The 16,778-nt window shown below is 33.7% G+C and overlaps 3 protein-coding genes across 5 annotated transcripts; 1 reads left to right on the top strand and 2 right to left on the bottom strand.

The window, feature by feature from the left end:
• Positions 1-423: 423 nt before the first annotated feature.
• LOC105204559 (prefoldin subunit 1) lies at positions 424-2,027 on the bottom strand. Its single transcript, XM_011173678.3, has 2 exons — positions 1,889-2,027; positions 424-1,068 (listed from the first exon to the last, which is right to left on the bottom strand). Exon 2 carries the CDS (start codon positions 1,018-1,020, stop codon positions 640-642), a length of 381 nt encoding a protein of 126 aa, XP_011171980.1. The 5' UTR covers positions 1,021-1,068; positions 1,889-2,027; the 3' UTR covers positions 424-639.
• A 74-nt stretch (positions 2,028-2,101) lies between these two features.
• LOC105204557 (nuclear RNA export factor 2) lies at positions 2,102-4,923 on the top strand. The gene is made up of 2 exons (XM_011173677.3): positions 2,102-2,347; positions 3,132-4,923. Exon 2 carries the CDS (start codon positions 3,182-3,184, stop codon positions 4,817-4,819), a length of 1,638 nt encoding a protein of 545 aa, XP_011171979.1. The 5' UTR covers positions 2,102-2,347; positions 3,132-3,181; the 3' UTR covers positions 4,820-4,923.
• A 94-nt stretch (positions 4,924-5,017) lies between these two features.
• Positions 5,018-16,776, bottom strand: LOC105204560 (integrator complex subunit 1). 3 transcript variants are annotated; one of them, XM_011173680.3, is made up of 14 exons: positions 16,565-16,776; positions 16,137-16,320; positions 15,397-15,881; positions 13,301-14,590; positions 12,514-12,689; positions 11,560-11,712; positions 10,618-11,295; positions 8,638-10,431; positions 8,174-8,488; positions 7,633-8,098; positions 7,157-7,281; positions 6,880-7,070; positions 5,692-5,964; positions 5,095-5,210 (listed from the first exon to the last, which is right to left on the bottom strand). In XM_011173680.3, exons 2-14 carry the CDS (start codon positions 16,303-16,305, stop codon positions 5,095-5,097), a joined length of 6,231 nt encoding a protein of 2,076 aa, XP_011171982.1. In that variant the 5' UTR covers positions 16,306-16,320; positions 16,565-16,776. The 3 variants fall into 3 exon arrangements, with proteins under 3 accessions (XP_039302355.1, XP_011171982.1, XP_039302356.1); XM_039446422.1 differs by having other exon boundaries at positions 16,137-16,335; XM_039446421.1 differs by lacking the exon at positions 16,565-16,776 and having other exon boundaries at positions 5,018-5,210; positions 16,137-16,305.
• Positions 16,777-16,778: the final 2 nt, after the last annotated feature.

Consider the following 16,778-nt stretch of genomic DNA (forward strand, 5'->3'; position numbering starts at 1 on the left):
TAAATTTCAAGATTACATTAACATAAATCTTTCATGTTGATAATACAATGTAAATTAGTATAAATTAAATAACACAATACAGAAAAAAATAATTAAGCTATAAGATTGCTAATGCATGAAATTTTAATATTAATAAAATAAAAATATATAATATTATAAAAAAATAATATTAAGATACAATAAAAAATTTTCAAATAAAATATAATTTTTATACTACTTTTTATAAAATCTGAATTTTTTGTGATTCATGGATCATTATTTACATATACGTAAAACATAGTTCACATAATGCACATATGTAATATAGATTATTTATATTTTACATGTAAACGCTCAACCCTGATTATAATTATTACCGTATAAGTACATATAACATTTCTTCACACATATTAGATAAATAAAATATTAAATTCTCACGAACTATTGAGTTTAACGATATTTTATTCCATATATAGTGTACAAAAAAATGTCATAGTGACAAAAATGCACGAACGTGATGACAAGTCAATAGATGATAGATTGTTCATGTATTTACAGAAATACATCTTCCAAATTATAAGCTGCAAAAGATTCGAAGAATATTGATGAGAAAACGAATATCAATGATCGAATTAGCGTTTATATAATAGTACACGAGTTTTAACCCGAGGTCTCCTTGCTTTGTTTCTGCTGAATCATTTCTCTAATTTCGTTTTCGCTCTCCTTCAAATTACGCTGTAGATATGCTTTATTATTCTCTAGCGTCTTGATCTTCTCGTCGGAAGTTTTTATTTTATTTTCCAAATTGTCCTGAATATTCCCCATCTTATCTAAAAGGAACATTCGACCAACAGACTCGTACATCCTTGTGTCGTTGGGAAGAATGCTAATCTCCTTTACTGTGAGTTCCGCCCGCTGCTTTGTACGCCGCAACTTGTCGATTTGTATATCAGCCAACTTTAACTTTTGCTTGGTGTCCACCATCTTCTCGTGCAGCTTTGAGAAGGCTTGTTTCAATTCCTCGTCTAGTACTTTTGACATCCTTGATTATCACAATGTTGTCAATGAATAAACTTACAAAAAATTACCCTGAAAATATTTTAAAAGGATACTTATTCTATTAATTACATTTAATTGTTATATTAACAAGTAAATAATTATGTTACATCAAATTAGAAGATCAATTTTTATTATTATATATATATATATTTTTTTTTTATATTTATATATATACATTTTTTTCTATATATATAAAAAATAATGAAAAATTCTGAAAATAATTTTTACTGTGGAGAATATATGGTCTGTTTTCTGTATGTACCATTTTTGTTTTCTTTTTCTCTTTACATTATAGAAAAAAAAAGAAAACCAAATTACGAAATTCAGTTGAAAAGAACAGTCCATGTATATTCTGTCTAAAATTTACATAAAAATTTTCTTCAAAATTTTTACAAAAATTTAAAAATTTTCAGAATTTTTATAATTTTATGAGTTTTTAGAAAACTCGAATTTTTTTTTACAAACTGAAACACTTTTCAAAAAAGTTAAAAAAGTTTACGTTTTTTCTAAAATCCTTCATTATAACTTCTAAAATATTTTAAGATTTCTGAGATTTTATTTTATAAATCACTAATAAAATTTTAGAAAATCTGACAAAGTATCTTTTAGAAATTATGAGATGAGAAATCTTAGAATATTTCAGAATTCGCATATATATATAATTCTAAGAAAAAATACAGGTTTTCTCAGTATTTTTAAAAAGTGTTTTAATTCATATAAAAATTCTGAGAAAAAATTTCATGGTTATGTTTATATAGCACTGACTGTTTTATATTATAGCGCTGGCAAGAAATCGCTTTTACTTCGAAACTAGTCAAATAAAAAGTTAGCTAAAATTTTGACTTCTTACCTTGAATTTCTTCTGGGGCAACGTCGTGAATTGTATTTTTTGTTGATGCACAATGTTCCTAACCATATACGACAAATACCGCCGTTCGTGGTACAGACACGAAGTGAGTTACGTTCAGTCTGGTTCCGTCTTCCGTCACGTTTCGATTATCGAGGTCGGCGAGTATACCGATGCGTTCGATATCTTTGAACTTCATACATCATATCCTAACCTCGAAAATTTATAAATAAATAGAAAAAGTGAGAAAAGATTAAATGTATTGTTTGTATAATAATGTATTGTTTTGTAAAAAAAATTAGAAGATTTACGTAATTCATCAAGCTGATGAGTAATTACTCCGTAACCTCAAAAAGAAAGTGAAGCCGCATAACCTACCAACCTCTGTCGAGCTGTCTCAAAAAAATAAATAAAATAAGAAAAAAAATTGTTTACAACGTACGTCACTAAAATCAGAATAAGGTTTGTAATGAAATATTGATATTTATTTGTCAATTGATAATTATTATATGTATAAGGTAAAATTTGTCAAATACAATATGACATAAAAGTTATACAATATTTATACATATTTTTTGACAAGCAACAATGTTTTTTTTGCATTAACTGATTTATTTTTTTATTCTGTACATAAATATTAAGGTACATACATCAAAATATGGCACATGATAAAATATAAAATATCTATACTATTAATTTTTCAATAACTTTATCTTAGTACTTTTATATACAGGAAAATGTTAAATGTAATAGAGCAAAGATTATGTAATTACATATTTTTTTGAAAAGCAATTATGTGTTTTCTTTACACTAATTGATTCTTATTAATCCGTGCATAAAAGAATTAAGACATAGTTGTCAAAAAGTGAATAGTTTATCAGAGAAATTTTATATTTTATGTCGAAAAATGCTAGAATAAAATATACATAAAATATTTCTTAAACTATTAATTTTTCAATAACTTTACCGTAATATTTTTATATGCAAAATAATTAGAGATATCATATTGCAATAAAAAAAATCTTACAATTCCATTTTTTTAAAATGGTGATATCTTTAAACAACCTTAAATAATTAGTTTTTTCAAAAATTAATTTTATTATTTGTTCCTCTCCAGACCATACAACTTTTGTCTGGGACGTTTTTCTGTATCTTCTGTATTTTTTTTAAATATTTGGTCTATTACATTTAATATTTTTCATCCCATATACATATCCATTGTAACATTATTATATCAATCAAACAGGTTATGATACAGCGAGATTAGGAGAAAGCTGTTTTTCTTGATAGCAAACAATGGCATCGCCAATAAAATTGGAAACAAATCCACCAACAACGAGTCAAACTGGAGCCATACCTCCATGGGAGCCCCACAGGATCACCTACCTCAAACCATCCTTCGACGTCACAGAGATGGCCCTTGCATGCCGCAGGGACCTTTGGCACAAGTTTATCATCTTTGACGGCGGTTTATACATGCGCAACGAAGTCCTGCGCGCATTCATAACTGCATGCGAGCCGGCGCTCCTGGTGCCGATTATGTACACTATCGAGGACAAGAATAAAAGTACGTTTCTCGCGAAATGCGGCGGCAATGCGATAGAAAACCTCGTAAAGCAGGGGATGTGTATAACGCTGCCCGGTGGCCAGGAGTTGCGCATGGACATCGTGCTGGGGTACCTTGGTGCGCAGGAGCTGCGGGTGAACACGAACAAGATCATAGCAGAGGCCTTGCATGCTCGGTATGAGCCGATGAAGAAGGTGTTTAATCTGGACGACTTCGAGAACGAGAAGGCCCTTGGTTCGATATTTTGCCCAATCTCCATTCCAAAGATCTTTGATATGGTCCTGCGTTGCAGCAAGTTAGGCATCATAAGCAACAATCGCGAGTCCCAGCAAACGCGACTGCCTGTGCGCGAGTTGAGCTTGAGGTACAACAAGCTCAGAGCCATCATCCTATTCGACAAGTTCTTCAGCTACCATCTGACCAAATTAGACCTGCGACACAATCAGATCCTAGACGTGGAGTATCTGCGTTACTTCTGCGAGTTTAAGATAAGCGAGCTCTGGTTGGACGGAAATCCACTGTGCACCAGGTACACCACCTCTCAGGAATATGTACAGGCGGTGAAAAACGTTTTCCCACATTTGCAGAAGTTGGACGGGGTTGTCATAGGGATGGAACAGAAATTCGTGCCGAACATACAGAGTAATTATCTCAGTAATGGAACGAAAATTCCTCTGATCAGGCAATTTGTCAAGCACTTCTTCACGCTATACGATCAAGAGGATAGAATAGTAATGCATGGCCTGTACGATAAAAACGCATTCTATTCCATGACGTTTGGCGGTACATCGAATCACGTGCACAAAGAGATCATCAAAACGTTTTCCACAAATAGAAATCTGTTGAAATTCGCCGACTACGCTAAGTGCCACGAGTTCTTGTTTTGGGGATCTGAAAAGATAATCACCGCCCTGCAACGGCAACCACCGACGACGCACGATTTCAAGACGTTTCACGTCGACTTGTTACACGAGGACGATAATCACTTAGTCATTTCAGTGCAAGGGCTATTTTCATTTCGACTGGTAATCTGTCCGCCTATGCTATTCAACAGAACCTTCATCATCATACGAAAAGAAGACAATGAATACTGTATTGTCAATGATCAGTATTACATCGATAGTACATTCACTAATGCAGGTAACGAAGTAAAATTCGAACCAAGACCCGTGCCTAAATTTACTCCAACGGTGCTCAGTGTGTCGGAGAAAGAACAACTAATTAGATTTTTACATGAACTTACCACAATGAATGTTCGACACTGTTACAAATATCTTGCGGAGGCGAATTGGGATATAAAAAGTGCAATCACTATGTTTATGAAGCATTATTCGGTCAATGACGTTCCTCCACAAGCTTTTGAATAACTATACGATGTTAGCTTTGATAATATTGCAGAGAATAATTTTGTAAAGTAAATAACATATGTATATGTCATTTATAAAAAATACACATAAAATTTTGTATCGTTCTCATTTGTATTTAAATAATTATATTACTGGTACTTTATGATATAAATGATCTTATATCTTAAACATATTGGAAGGAAAGAGACAAAAATCTTCTGCCTGTCTTGTCTTTTAATTGTAAAAAAGTTTTACGCGTAATATTTACAAAACTAATAGATTAACAGTTTTAAATGTTAACAACCTTGCTGCGTATTTAATAGAGCTATAGTTTTGGTGATGTAGGGTATCGTGTTGACGTTCGAGTTTACTCCCAACTCAAACACCCTCTGCATCAACGGTAAAGCGTGTTCTGTAATGTAAAAAAGCAAAAGAGAAATTTATGACTTTGTAAAATTATTATCGTATCTCGATATCGAGATATAAATCATATAGCAACGCAAAAGCATTAATTTAATTATAATTAATAGTTATAAAATATGTACAATATAATTTTATAATTATAATCTAAAATTCTAAAAGTATAATCTAAAAAATTATAGATTTTATATTATAATTATAAATTTACTTATAATGAATCATATAAATGCATTTCTTATTCAAATAAAAGTTAATATTTAAAAATATTATTAAAAACTAAATACTATAATAATTTAAAATTTGAAATTTTAGTAATATAAATCTTTAGATATTTATTAACAATCTAAACTTAATAAGCTAAAAATTTGGTTTTATCTAAATTCTATAGATAAACAATTGCGTATCAATACATTATTATAATAATAAAACTTTTATCAAAATTTTAATAATCATGTTACAGAAATCAATTTTACCTTGCATGCATAACACGATATCTGGCAATTTTTCTAAAGCTGACATAAGAACGTCCGCTCTATGACTATCGAGACATCTTTGAAATGCGGACAATATGTTTGCATTTGATGAGGGACGGTGCTTCAGTGCTCTAGCAAGTATATTGTGAGCGAGAGATCTGATATTACCCTGTGGTGATACAAGTAATTCGGCTATGTTGTCCGTTATGGGATCTAAAACTGATGGTTTTCGCATCGACACGTGATCGATCTCTTGAAGCGCGTTGAATACATCTGCAAAAGATGAAACAATTTTTAAGATCATTCTTTCGTATTAGAATACATATAATAAGAAAGACTGAAATATTGCTTATATAGAAGGCTAAATAATTTTTTTATTCTTTGTATTAATTGAATGACTTTACAATTTAAACAGGATGTTTAATACCTGGACAAAATCTGGATTTTCCAGAAATTTTTTTTCTTAACCCTTAAAAATCTCGCGAGTTTTCATACAATTTTATGCTTAAACATTTTTTGCAATTTTATTTTAAATTTAATCTTTTTCTGAAAAAAATTGTTTCTTTGATCGTTTTTTTCTTAATATTGTAAAATGTCGGTAATTGGTTAGTAATAAATATTGTATGTACATTCACGTTATATATTCTTATGTAACTTGCAAATTTTCATTTAAAAAATCGAGGTGACCAATAGAAGACAACATTATATTGTAGTGAGCGTTTGCTATACTGTTCTATAGGTTTCGCAACATTAATTGTAAAACAAGGGTATATATAATCTCGTAGAATCCTTATTTTTTACTATATATTTATAGTATTGCTTGTCTTTCTAATTTATTTTAAAGTTGCATTAAAAATTTATGTAATCTTCCTTGAAATTTTGAATAAAAATATCTGGAAAATTCAGAAATTCTCAGAGAATCTTTTTATAAGATTTGAGTAAATTCCCTGTTGGAATGATGCATAAGCTCCGTGTAAAAACGATTGACTTGTAGTCAGTGAGTTCCAAGTTCAATCCTGACTTTTATCCCATACATGCCTCATGTGTTTTTTTATAAAAGATTAATTGGAGAGTTGAAGGATGAATAAGACTTTAAGTGGTATATTTCCCACATTGCGGGAATCCATATTTCAATAAGATTGAATAAACTCCTTGTTGAATGATGTTTAATAGAGTTACTTATCGTACCTTCACCATGCATCTTAGTGAGTGTAGGTAGCATCGATTGCCAATGTTGTGGAAAAGTGGATTCCGGGGGATGCAGTGCAGGAGTTATGGTGATTAAAACATCATCTGCGTCTTCTCCCTCTCTCGGTATTGGTATCCCCGACACGAGTGTCCTCAAAGCGGGTACGTTTGAATAATTTATCTGTAACTCACTGTACACGCACATATAAATTATACATGTAAACATATCGAATTCAATAAAATAAATCACTTGCACCGCGTGTAAAAGATAACTTACTGTAAAACATGCGTGTGTTTCTGAAGATATTTCATTGCTCGTTGTGGATCATGAGATATATACGACTGTAGTAATGATACAAATCTGTTCAGCAAGTTGACGAGATCTTTCATATATCCATAATTCTATAAACAAAATCGTACAGAATGATCATATAGAATGATTGTTATGATTGTGATTGTTTGAACGATTTGTTTGAAACAACAAGAAGCAATAAGATACATTGAAAATTCTATGATAATACTAGTTTACAAAAGAAATACTTTCTTTAATTATTTTGAATCAGAGAAGGTGTTTCTCATAGATTTTTGCGTGCCTTATGTACTGAAGTTTGTGGTATCATTTTCAGCATCCAAAAATCTATAAGAAACACCTTGTCTGGTTTAAAATAATTTTTAGATATAAACTAGTGTAATTAATGAAGACTAAATCATTAAGTTTTTTTTTTTTTTTTTGAATGTGTAAATTTGTGATACCTGAAAACACTGGAAATAATTTTCCAAAGTATTCTCCAACGCAGTTTCGTGTTGCTCGTTAAATAGATGCGGCTGCAATAGCTCTAGTAAGCCCATTACTTGTTGAAAAAGAGCCCAATGGTGGCCAGTTTTAAAAAGACTAAAATCGAGGTAACATCTTCCCATCAAGGAGGATGCTAACATAGGCAATTGTCGCAGCACCAATATAGGATGCACCGCGGCCATTTTTCTCGCGCACAGTTCGAATTCCTGAGACTTGGAACTCCAGGACTTTTGTCTCGGGGTCGCTGCCAGAGCCGTCAACAGTGAGTGGCTCATGCAATCGAGCATCGAGCCCGTCCAGTCTGTTATTTTCGAACCATCGACGAACTTGCTCGCCTGTAAGGTGTTGAGGTAACAAATGACTTTCGGTATCTTCATGTACATGTGTAGTAGAAACTGATGCGCCATATCCATTGAATCCGCACTGAAAGTCAAATATAATCATTTAAATACATTAAAATAATAAATTCTAAAACATATATAATTGCAAAATTCCTACTTAGTATTATCCATCATGCGTTCCGCTAAATAGTTAACCACGTTAGAAATCAGACTGTCTTCGGTGGATATACAATGTAACAATAGATCAAGTCTGATATCCATTCTCGCTAGGGCGGCATTTCTGTTCTGCATTTTACAGATAATAACGGCCTCAGATACCAGATATGCCACTAGATTAAGAAGCTGTCGTTCCTCTAACAACAGAATATTCTCAGGAACATAATGCTTCGGTGTGAATTTGTCCCGGCCCTGCCACAGCTTAGGATTGCAAGTCAAAGCCCATAAAAAGTCCAGAACGGCTGTAGGATCGTATCTGTAAACACATAATAATCATAAATAAAAAAAAATATATGCTGATTAAAGTCAACTTAGGATAAAATTATATCTATATTCATAATAGAGAATATCGCAAACAGTGAGAGCAGAAATTATTGACAAAATGAAAGAGTGCGTTGTACTTACTCATCATCACATTTATTTAACAAGTGGCCGACGCATTTATACAGAGTGGTCCAACTTGCTCTGTGTGTCAACAGTGTCAACAAGTAAGGTCTGCAGGAATGCGAGCTCACAATATTGTTATCGGTATTAATGTGTACATTTGCTTTTCCAAATAATAGCTTCATTTGGAGATTTGGACAAATGCCGATTAGCTCGGGTTCCACGGAAGCTAGCCAATCTATCAACAGCCCTGTACGAGGTTTCAAGGTGCCCTCGTTACTATCGCTGACCAATAATCTTGCCATAGCCTCGACTAGGTCATCATTCTTCTGCTGCTTCAAACAGAGATCCAACAGCCTTCGGCCTACGCCTTCTAGATTTACAGAATCTGTAGCCTCTAATATCGAGCCGGGGCTCTCGCCGCGGCTCTGCATCAGCATCGACAGTTCCGCGCGTTGCGGCGTCTTCGTCAGTACATTAGCAAAATCCCGTAGAATCGACAAAACCGGCGCCTTTACGTCCCCTATCAGCGATATCAGATTTAGGCACATGTTGCGTGCCAATTCGACCACGTGCTTCGACGTCGATGGTCTCTTAAGCGGCAATAAGATTACACGCATCAGCGTGCAGGAATATTGCGGCATGTGTACAAGCGAAGCCAGAAACTGTTTGACTTGCATGGAACTAAGAACGCTGCATATGTGCTGTATGGCCAGTACCACTGCGCCACTTTCCTTTGCGCACGATTTCTGCAGATCCTTCGCCAGAGTCTTGTGCAAACGCCTATAGGCGTCCATTTTCTGATTTATTGGAATATTTTCAATAAAGAGCCGATTTATCAAGTGCGGCACATCAGTCTTCACGGAGCACTGTATGACAGACTGTTTTTGTACTGTGGCACTTATCGGTAATGGTTGATGAAGCCTCCCAATTGACATTACGCCTTCGTCCGGTAATTGCGGTTCCATCAATAGCAATACCTGGACAAACACCAGTCCACCTGTGGCGCCTCTTCGATGTTGCACTTCGACTAGTTGTGCCATGTACGTTTTATCCAACACTGCCTCGCCAACAGAACTTGGGTCGATCTGTACACCCGCGTCAAGCGTGTGAAGCAATTTGCTCATTGACGATACAGGTATACCGAAGCTTTGGATGAAAAGTACCAATTGCTGAGGCTCCAGATCCTTTAAAGCCGCATCCACTAAACGGGGCACGTTACTTCGGATCATTCGTAACTTAAGCCAATCAGGTATAAGCAGCGCTTCTTCGCTAGTATCCACAAGAAAGGCCTTTGGTTGTTCCGTTAAAGGAAACCAAGTTTCCAGCAAGTTATTGAACAATGAATCGTCCTCTGATGTATCGTAGGTTAACAGTATAATCATAGCGTGTACCACAAGGATGTGCATGGTGCACTCCTCGCCGTTACTCCACTGAACCAAGATCTGATCTTGACTTTCGGACCACTGATAACCCTCTCCTCTAGGCAATCGTGCTTTTTCAAGATAATTACAGAAGATTGCCATAAAGGAGTGCAACGTTTGCTTGGCTCGTTGATTATCGCTTTCGGGTTGAGGTAGAATGGCTGCGATAATGGTGCTGCGTTCGACAACCAATTGAGAGATCTCGTTGGCCAAATCCGTTAAGTCGGGCAAATCATCATCGGCGGTGTGCACGGCTAGATATGATATGTAGGTTTGCACGAGATCCGGACTGTTTTCAACCTGACAAGCGCCACGTAGCGCCGTGGAAACCAGCGAACGTACCGATAAAAAATGAGGTATCGATGGCAATTTTCGTAGAAGCCAGGTCTCTCTGAAACAAATATCATTAAAGTATAACACAAGCCATTAAAGAATAGCTAACTTACAATCTTAAGACAATGTTTTATGATTTAAGTTTTTGTCTTTGGTAATGCATAGTCTTGTGTCTCAAATCTCAAATTAAAAAAAGCGGTTTTGTTAAAGCTTTTTCTTATTCAAGATACATTTAGAAACATACTTTTCATTTTCCCCATCGACGTCCATACTCTCGTCCTCGAGGGGAATCGAGTCCAAAACCATCTTGAGTCCGGTGATCGCTTGGACCCGGCTGCTACTTTGCTGGCTGCTCAGTCTCCTCAAGAAATACTCCAAAACCTCATATGCATGCTGCTGATCCTGATTAGGATCGGTTAACAATGTCTGAAGGTGTGCCAATAGCTGTTGCTGTCTAGGCTGTTTTTCAACAGTCTGTGGATTAGTCGACAATAAATATTCGCAGAGGCATTGCACTGGCAATTGGCTTAAAGAACCTTCGCTGTTTTGCACGAGATCTGCTAACCAGGGCATACTTTGTGATGTACTTTGCTGTTGTCTTTGAATGATATCCAATAAAAAATCCGGTTTGCGCGATCGGCAAAGCAGATGACCCAGTCTATGGGACGTATTCAACGACTGTATCTGCTCAAGCACGGCCTGTGGCGGTCTTCTAGCAATTCCCGTTGGATCCATGGTGATTAATTGTGACAACAGGAAACTATTCTGTTCGGATAGTTGGATCCTAGTCGATGCTGCGGCCAAGTGCGTTTCATACTCCAATATCTGTTGTTTCTCATGACTCTCAACTTGCATTTCTTTTGCACGTTCTTGTTCGATTATCTCTGGCAAAGCCATAGTTGGCGGTGGATACGAGAAATGACTAGGAGACGAACATTTTATTGAAAATAAATATATTTATTTAATTATATAACTAGCTTCGTTTCAATAAACATTTTATTGAAACAAAGCTAGTTATATAATTAAATAAATATATTTATTATATGATTTTATAATACGTATGTACAAATTTTTAAATTCTTAATCTTTAACAAAAGAGCTTTTCAGATCTAGGTATAGTAAGTGATTCATAGTTCCACCCGTTCCCATTACTACTATAGCAACAATTTTTAACAGTTAAACTCACTTTGTAATACACATTTCCATAAGCGTCCTTAATATAGGATATCGTTTCCATCCTAATGAGCCAATCGTGGATGGATTGTGAGCAGCTAAAATTAATAACATTGTCCATCCTTTCCAATAAAGGTTAGCTATCGCCAATGTCGGTGGTAGATATCTACAAAACGAACGTATATATTGTACAATTAAAGTTACAATTAAAAATAATATGCTTAGGATAGCCTAATGACTGACAGTGTCCTAAATATTGAAAATTCGATCTTGAGAATGCTTTTTGAATATATAAATTATATCATTACATAATACATATATAATTGTATTTAATTTTATTTGAATTCTTAAAGAGTCTACTTATTGCCATAATACTTCATTTAAAGTAAAAATAATCTTCCAATTAAAAAAAATCATTTAAAATTAGATTTCCATTTTGGATATTGTCATTAATTAACAAGATTGGGTCAATTAACATTTTTTAACTAAATTAAGATAAAGTTAATGGTTTATAAAATTAATTTAGTTACGTTAAAAATTACATAAGCAAAAAATTAATTCAGTTAAAAGTTGTATTAAGATTAAATTAATTTAAATTAATTTAAAAGTTAAATTTGATGAAAATATTATTTATATTAAATAAAAATATCGCATATTTTTAAAATTAGATTACCTTAAATAATCAAACAATTATAATATAAATCATCATCAAACTTAATACTTCGTAAATTAAGTTTATACAAAATAACAAAAATACATATTTTTTCTTTTATATAAGTAAACTTGAAGAAAATATATTAATATAAATTAAAGTGTTTTAAAAATAACTAATTAAAATTAAAAATTAACTAAGTTAAATTTAAAGTTAATAATTTTTAAGTATTATTTAACTTTCAACTTTTCAACAAGTTACTCTTCAATTCTGCTATCCAACTCTGCTGGGCCATTACTTAACATGCAGACTTACTCGGCAGGTATGTTTATTGTTCCCGGTGGTTGATAAATGCTGAGATTAAAAATAAGCTCGATTACATCCATTTTGTCAATTAGTAACATCGGGACACTCTCTGTCAAATTGGCTGCCGCTCGTCGAATCAATAAGTCAGCTAAATCCAAAGCCTCTGAATGAGTAATGCCGTTATCCTATAAATAAAAATAGAATAAAGATTGTATCTAAACAAAATTTTCTTGCTAATTCTTAAATTTATATTATAATATTTATTAATATTGTTATTGTTGCCTATAATATTGATATTCGATTTTAATTTATATAGTATTTATTTCATAATCTCTAATTTCGATTATTTTCTTATAATGATATTTATGCTGAAAACAATGAATTTTAAGTAAAGTCGAAACGTGACGTATATATTAATTATTCTCATTTTTTCAAATAATTAAAAATAGATAAATAAAACAGTCACAAAATTAATGATCTAGACACAGAATATAGGAAATATTTTTATGCTATAAATTCATCAAATATAATTTTTTGCAGGAAAATTTGATTATAAATAAAAACACTTTGCCAGTGATTTATTTCAATCAGAAGTATGCTTTGTGCTTTGTAGTAAAATAAACTTCGTGAAACTTTTCAGTTTGAACACAAGTAAGCCTTTGATAAATGTAATATAAAATAAACTACCAATATATGTTTGGACAATTAGTTATTCTTTTTTGATTTACTCGTATTTATTAGTTTACTTACTTTTTTGTCTAAATAGAATAGTTTCACAATGAATCTGAGTACTTACTTTCGAATAACCAATCATTAACAATCTCCACAATGTAGTTTGTAACAGTGGGACATCGGATACCAGTCGTATGTAAAATACCCTGTCCGACTCTGGTGGCCAATTATCCAGTTTATAATAGTGCTCGGGAGACTCCAGAAGCATGATCTTGTGCATCGCGTGCAGGAGCTCGTTACGTCCGACAGAGTACATCTGTTGCGCCGAATTCTGTAGCCATAACACAGTCTCATACTGTATCATGGCTACAAGCTTTTGAAACTGATGCAACAGAGCCACGTCTTTTTTATCCGCGCGTGCAGACAGCGTCCCCGCTTCCTTCACTTGCGGACTAATCGCCAGGAGCATGCACAGACACAGTAAATCCACTATCGATATAAACATGCGATCCTTAAACTCAAAGTTTAACAACTGTTGAGCTATATCCGATCGTTCGGACATTAATGTGCGTACGAAAACGATTAAATTGAGATCGTGACGACACACGCGCACGATTTCTCTGAGCAATGCGCGCAACGGTCTCAAATAATCTTCACGATTCATCAGCAAATCTTGAAAGATCTCCGCAAGCAATTTCGCCGCTTGCTCTGGCAAAGTCTGAAACATTATACCCAACATGGGCATATTGTTTGGGTTACGCGCGTTTGATAACTCATTGTAAATCGTGTGCTTCAGCATGGTAGCTAAGTTCTCCGGGTGCAATCCGATCAGTTCCTTGACGCCATTCAAGTAGAGGTTAATCACGGCCTTCGTCTTTAATCTCATCTTGACCAGTTGGCTTATGACCTCAACGTCTCTTTGAGTGTGAGACGTGCAATTGTAACAGATATAAATAAGTAGTTCCTGCGCGGGCCTCATCAACTTGGGATTGTGCAGCCAAACCTCTAACCTTGGAACGGCAATGTTTCTGATCTCGACGAAGCCACATGCCGAGGAAAGCAATTTCAAGAAATTTCTCGTTATAGTCTCGGCCTGACGTCTGTTCAATTGCTCCTTTACAGCTTCCAAGACTATTAATTCTATATTCTCCACGCAATGCGCGTACCGCGGCCCCACTGGAAACTCTATCTTCTCCTTATCCCCGGATAAGGACGACGTTGACGCTGCCGGATCCTCGTCGTCCACTGTAGACGGGCTGGGACAATCCCGTTGCATTAGTACCGGAAACTCTGACTGTAGGACAGATTTAGGTGGATGCCTTGTGTTGAAACCTGATAATATGTTGTCGACAAAACCCTTGCATTCTTCATGGTCAACCCATACACGCTCTCCAAGAGCATCCTCGACATACAACTGTACAAATAATAAAAAATAAGATATAAAAATTATGCAATAAGCTATATACAAGAGACAAAAAATTCTGTCACAAAATATTACATCTATTCAATCATTAAGATTGTATATACTACATTTCAAAGCATTATCAAAAAAATATTTCATAAATTGTTCTATTATTACGTTTAAATATCTATGTAAAATTTGAGCACAATTCTCTTATTGATTTAACAATTATTCTTATTTTTTTATTGGCTCTTGGTCCAAAATCTTGTTGGTAAAAAATCTTGTTTTTAAGTATTTATTTGCAAATTCGATGAGAACATAGTATTATGAAATGATTCAAATTTTTTACATATACATAATAAAACTAAAAAAAAAATAATTACCAAAAAAATTTATTTGGATCCATTTACTTGTTTAAAAATGATTTCCTTAAATCTTTAACAAAATATGGCTATTTATGTTACATGAACCAAATTATTCGTTTTGTTCTTTGCGCAGTTGATTTTAGAACCAAAATTCAAATAATTGCAACCAAAATTTTTTTTATCATTGATTAGGAAAAAATAATAAATTTCGAAGATGTCCAAAGTTTTTTAATTTCAATAACTTTTAGCTAGCATTGTGCAGTCAAAACAACCTTAAATAACTTATATTTAATAAAAAACAAATTTTGAATATTATTTTCAATTTTTAATAAGATGTAAATGACACTTCAAAACTTATCTTTTTATCAAATATAAGTTACTAATGATTTAATAGGTATAAAAATTTGTGATCAAACTTTGTCACTTTGCAAAAGATTACAAATAAATAATAACCTTCACAAATACTTCTGGCCAGTTCTTCTTGTCATGAAAACCTTTCATCAAGAGATTCGCAGCGAGTACGGAAACTAGTACGGGACTCGCTTTACTCTTATAGGGATTCTGATTATTTGGATCCCTCCTTAGCAGGGACGATAGTGCGTGCAGTATGCAATCATTGGAGAAAATAGATGGGCGGATTTTCGCTAGATACAACAAACCCATATAAAGTAATGTATCAGGTTTCCATCTTTGATTCTTCAACGTCTTGATAGCACCACATATTATCCCGATTACTTTATCACCCTCGTCATTGTCGTTAGCCTCAAGTGCCATAGGCACGAAGTCTGCAGGATCGGTATCTATAACTACAATTTCCCATGCTTCCGCGCTGGAAGAAGGTTGCCGCTGATGAGAACTGACATGAGCTAGCTTAGGCTTCTTCTGTGGGACGTATATGAACGATGACCCAGAAGGAGCCTCTTTCTTCCGATCATTAGCTACACAACAATTTACAGGAATAAGTTACAAACAATAATTTGCAAATGAGAGAGAAGTTGAAAGAAAAGACAATGAACAAGAACAAAAGAAAAGGATAAAAAGAAATAAATATAGAGAGGGAAAGATTTCTTAGATATCACTGTTGTTAAAAATTTTTATAAACCAAGTTCCTTCTTAACAAAAAAAAAACTGAATAAATATATTTTATTCAATCATTTGCAAGCATGAGTATCAATAAAAGGGAAATTATTTACCAGAAGTTGTAGAACTGCCACTCGGTTTGGAATGAATGACCCCTGGTCTGCTTTTAGAGTCAGAGTTGTCATTTCTCGAATTCTTCGATCCCAGTGCGAACAAATCAGACGGGTGTTGGGCAATTTTATTTTTCGCCGCCCTACCAAGTCCAGTCTTCCCGCGCTCCATAATTAATATTCTTTTCTAAAATGTGAAAAGCTATAGAAAATACATAAAAATATTTAAGGCGCAGATACCTATAAATACAATATATTTATTGCAGTAATACTGTAATAAACGTAACAATATAAAAATAAAATATAACAAAATATAATAAACATTGTAAGAATTGATGTAAGATTTAGAAAATACTTGACTACTGGGAATATACATAAGTAGAGTCCTATTCTTTATATAGGACTCTATACATAAGTTATAAGATTCTAACCTAAAACACTCGTTAATGTCTAAAATGTTCATGAAGTAAATTCCGTCAATATCGTCGGCAATGAGAATACAGAATACTGGGACGCATATCGATAGCCTTGAGAAAATAAATTTTTGTCATGTATCTAAATTAATTGCCTATGATCCCAACATGTTTCAACATATCAGATGATCAGAACCGCTCTCAACCGCTCTTGATGGCGACCAGGGGTTAC

The sequence above is a fragment of the Solenopsis invicta genome, chromosome 3, assembly GCF_016802725.1.
Source record: "Solenopsis invicta isolate M01_SB chromosome 3, UNIL_Sinv_3.0, whole genome shotgun sequence".
Lineage (NCBI taxonomy): Eukaryota > Metazoa > Arthropoda > Insecta > Hymenoptera > Formicidae > Solenopsis > Solenopsis invicta.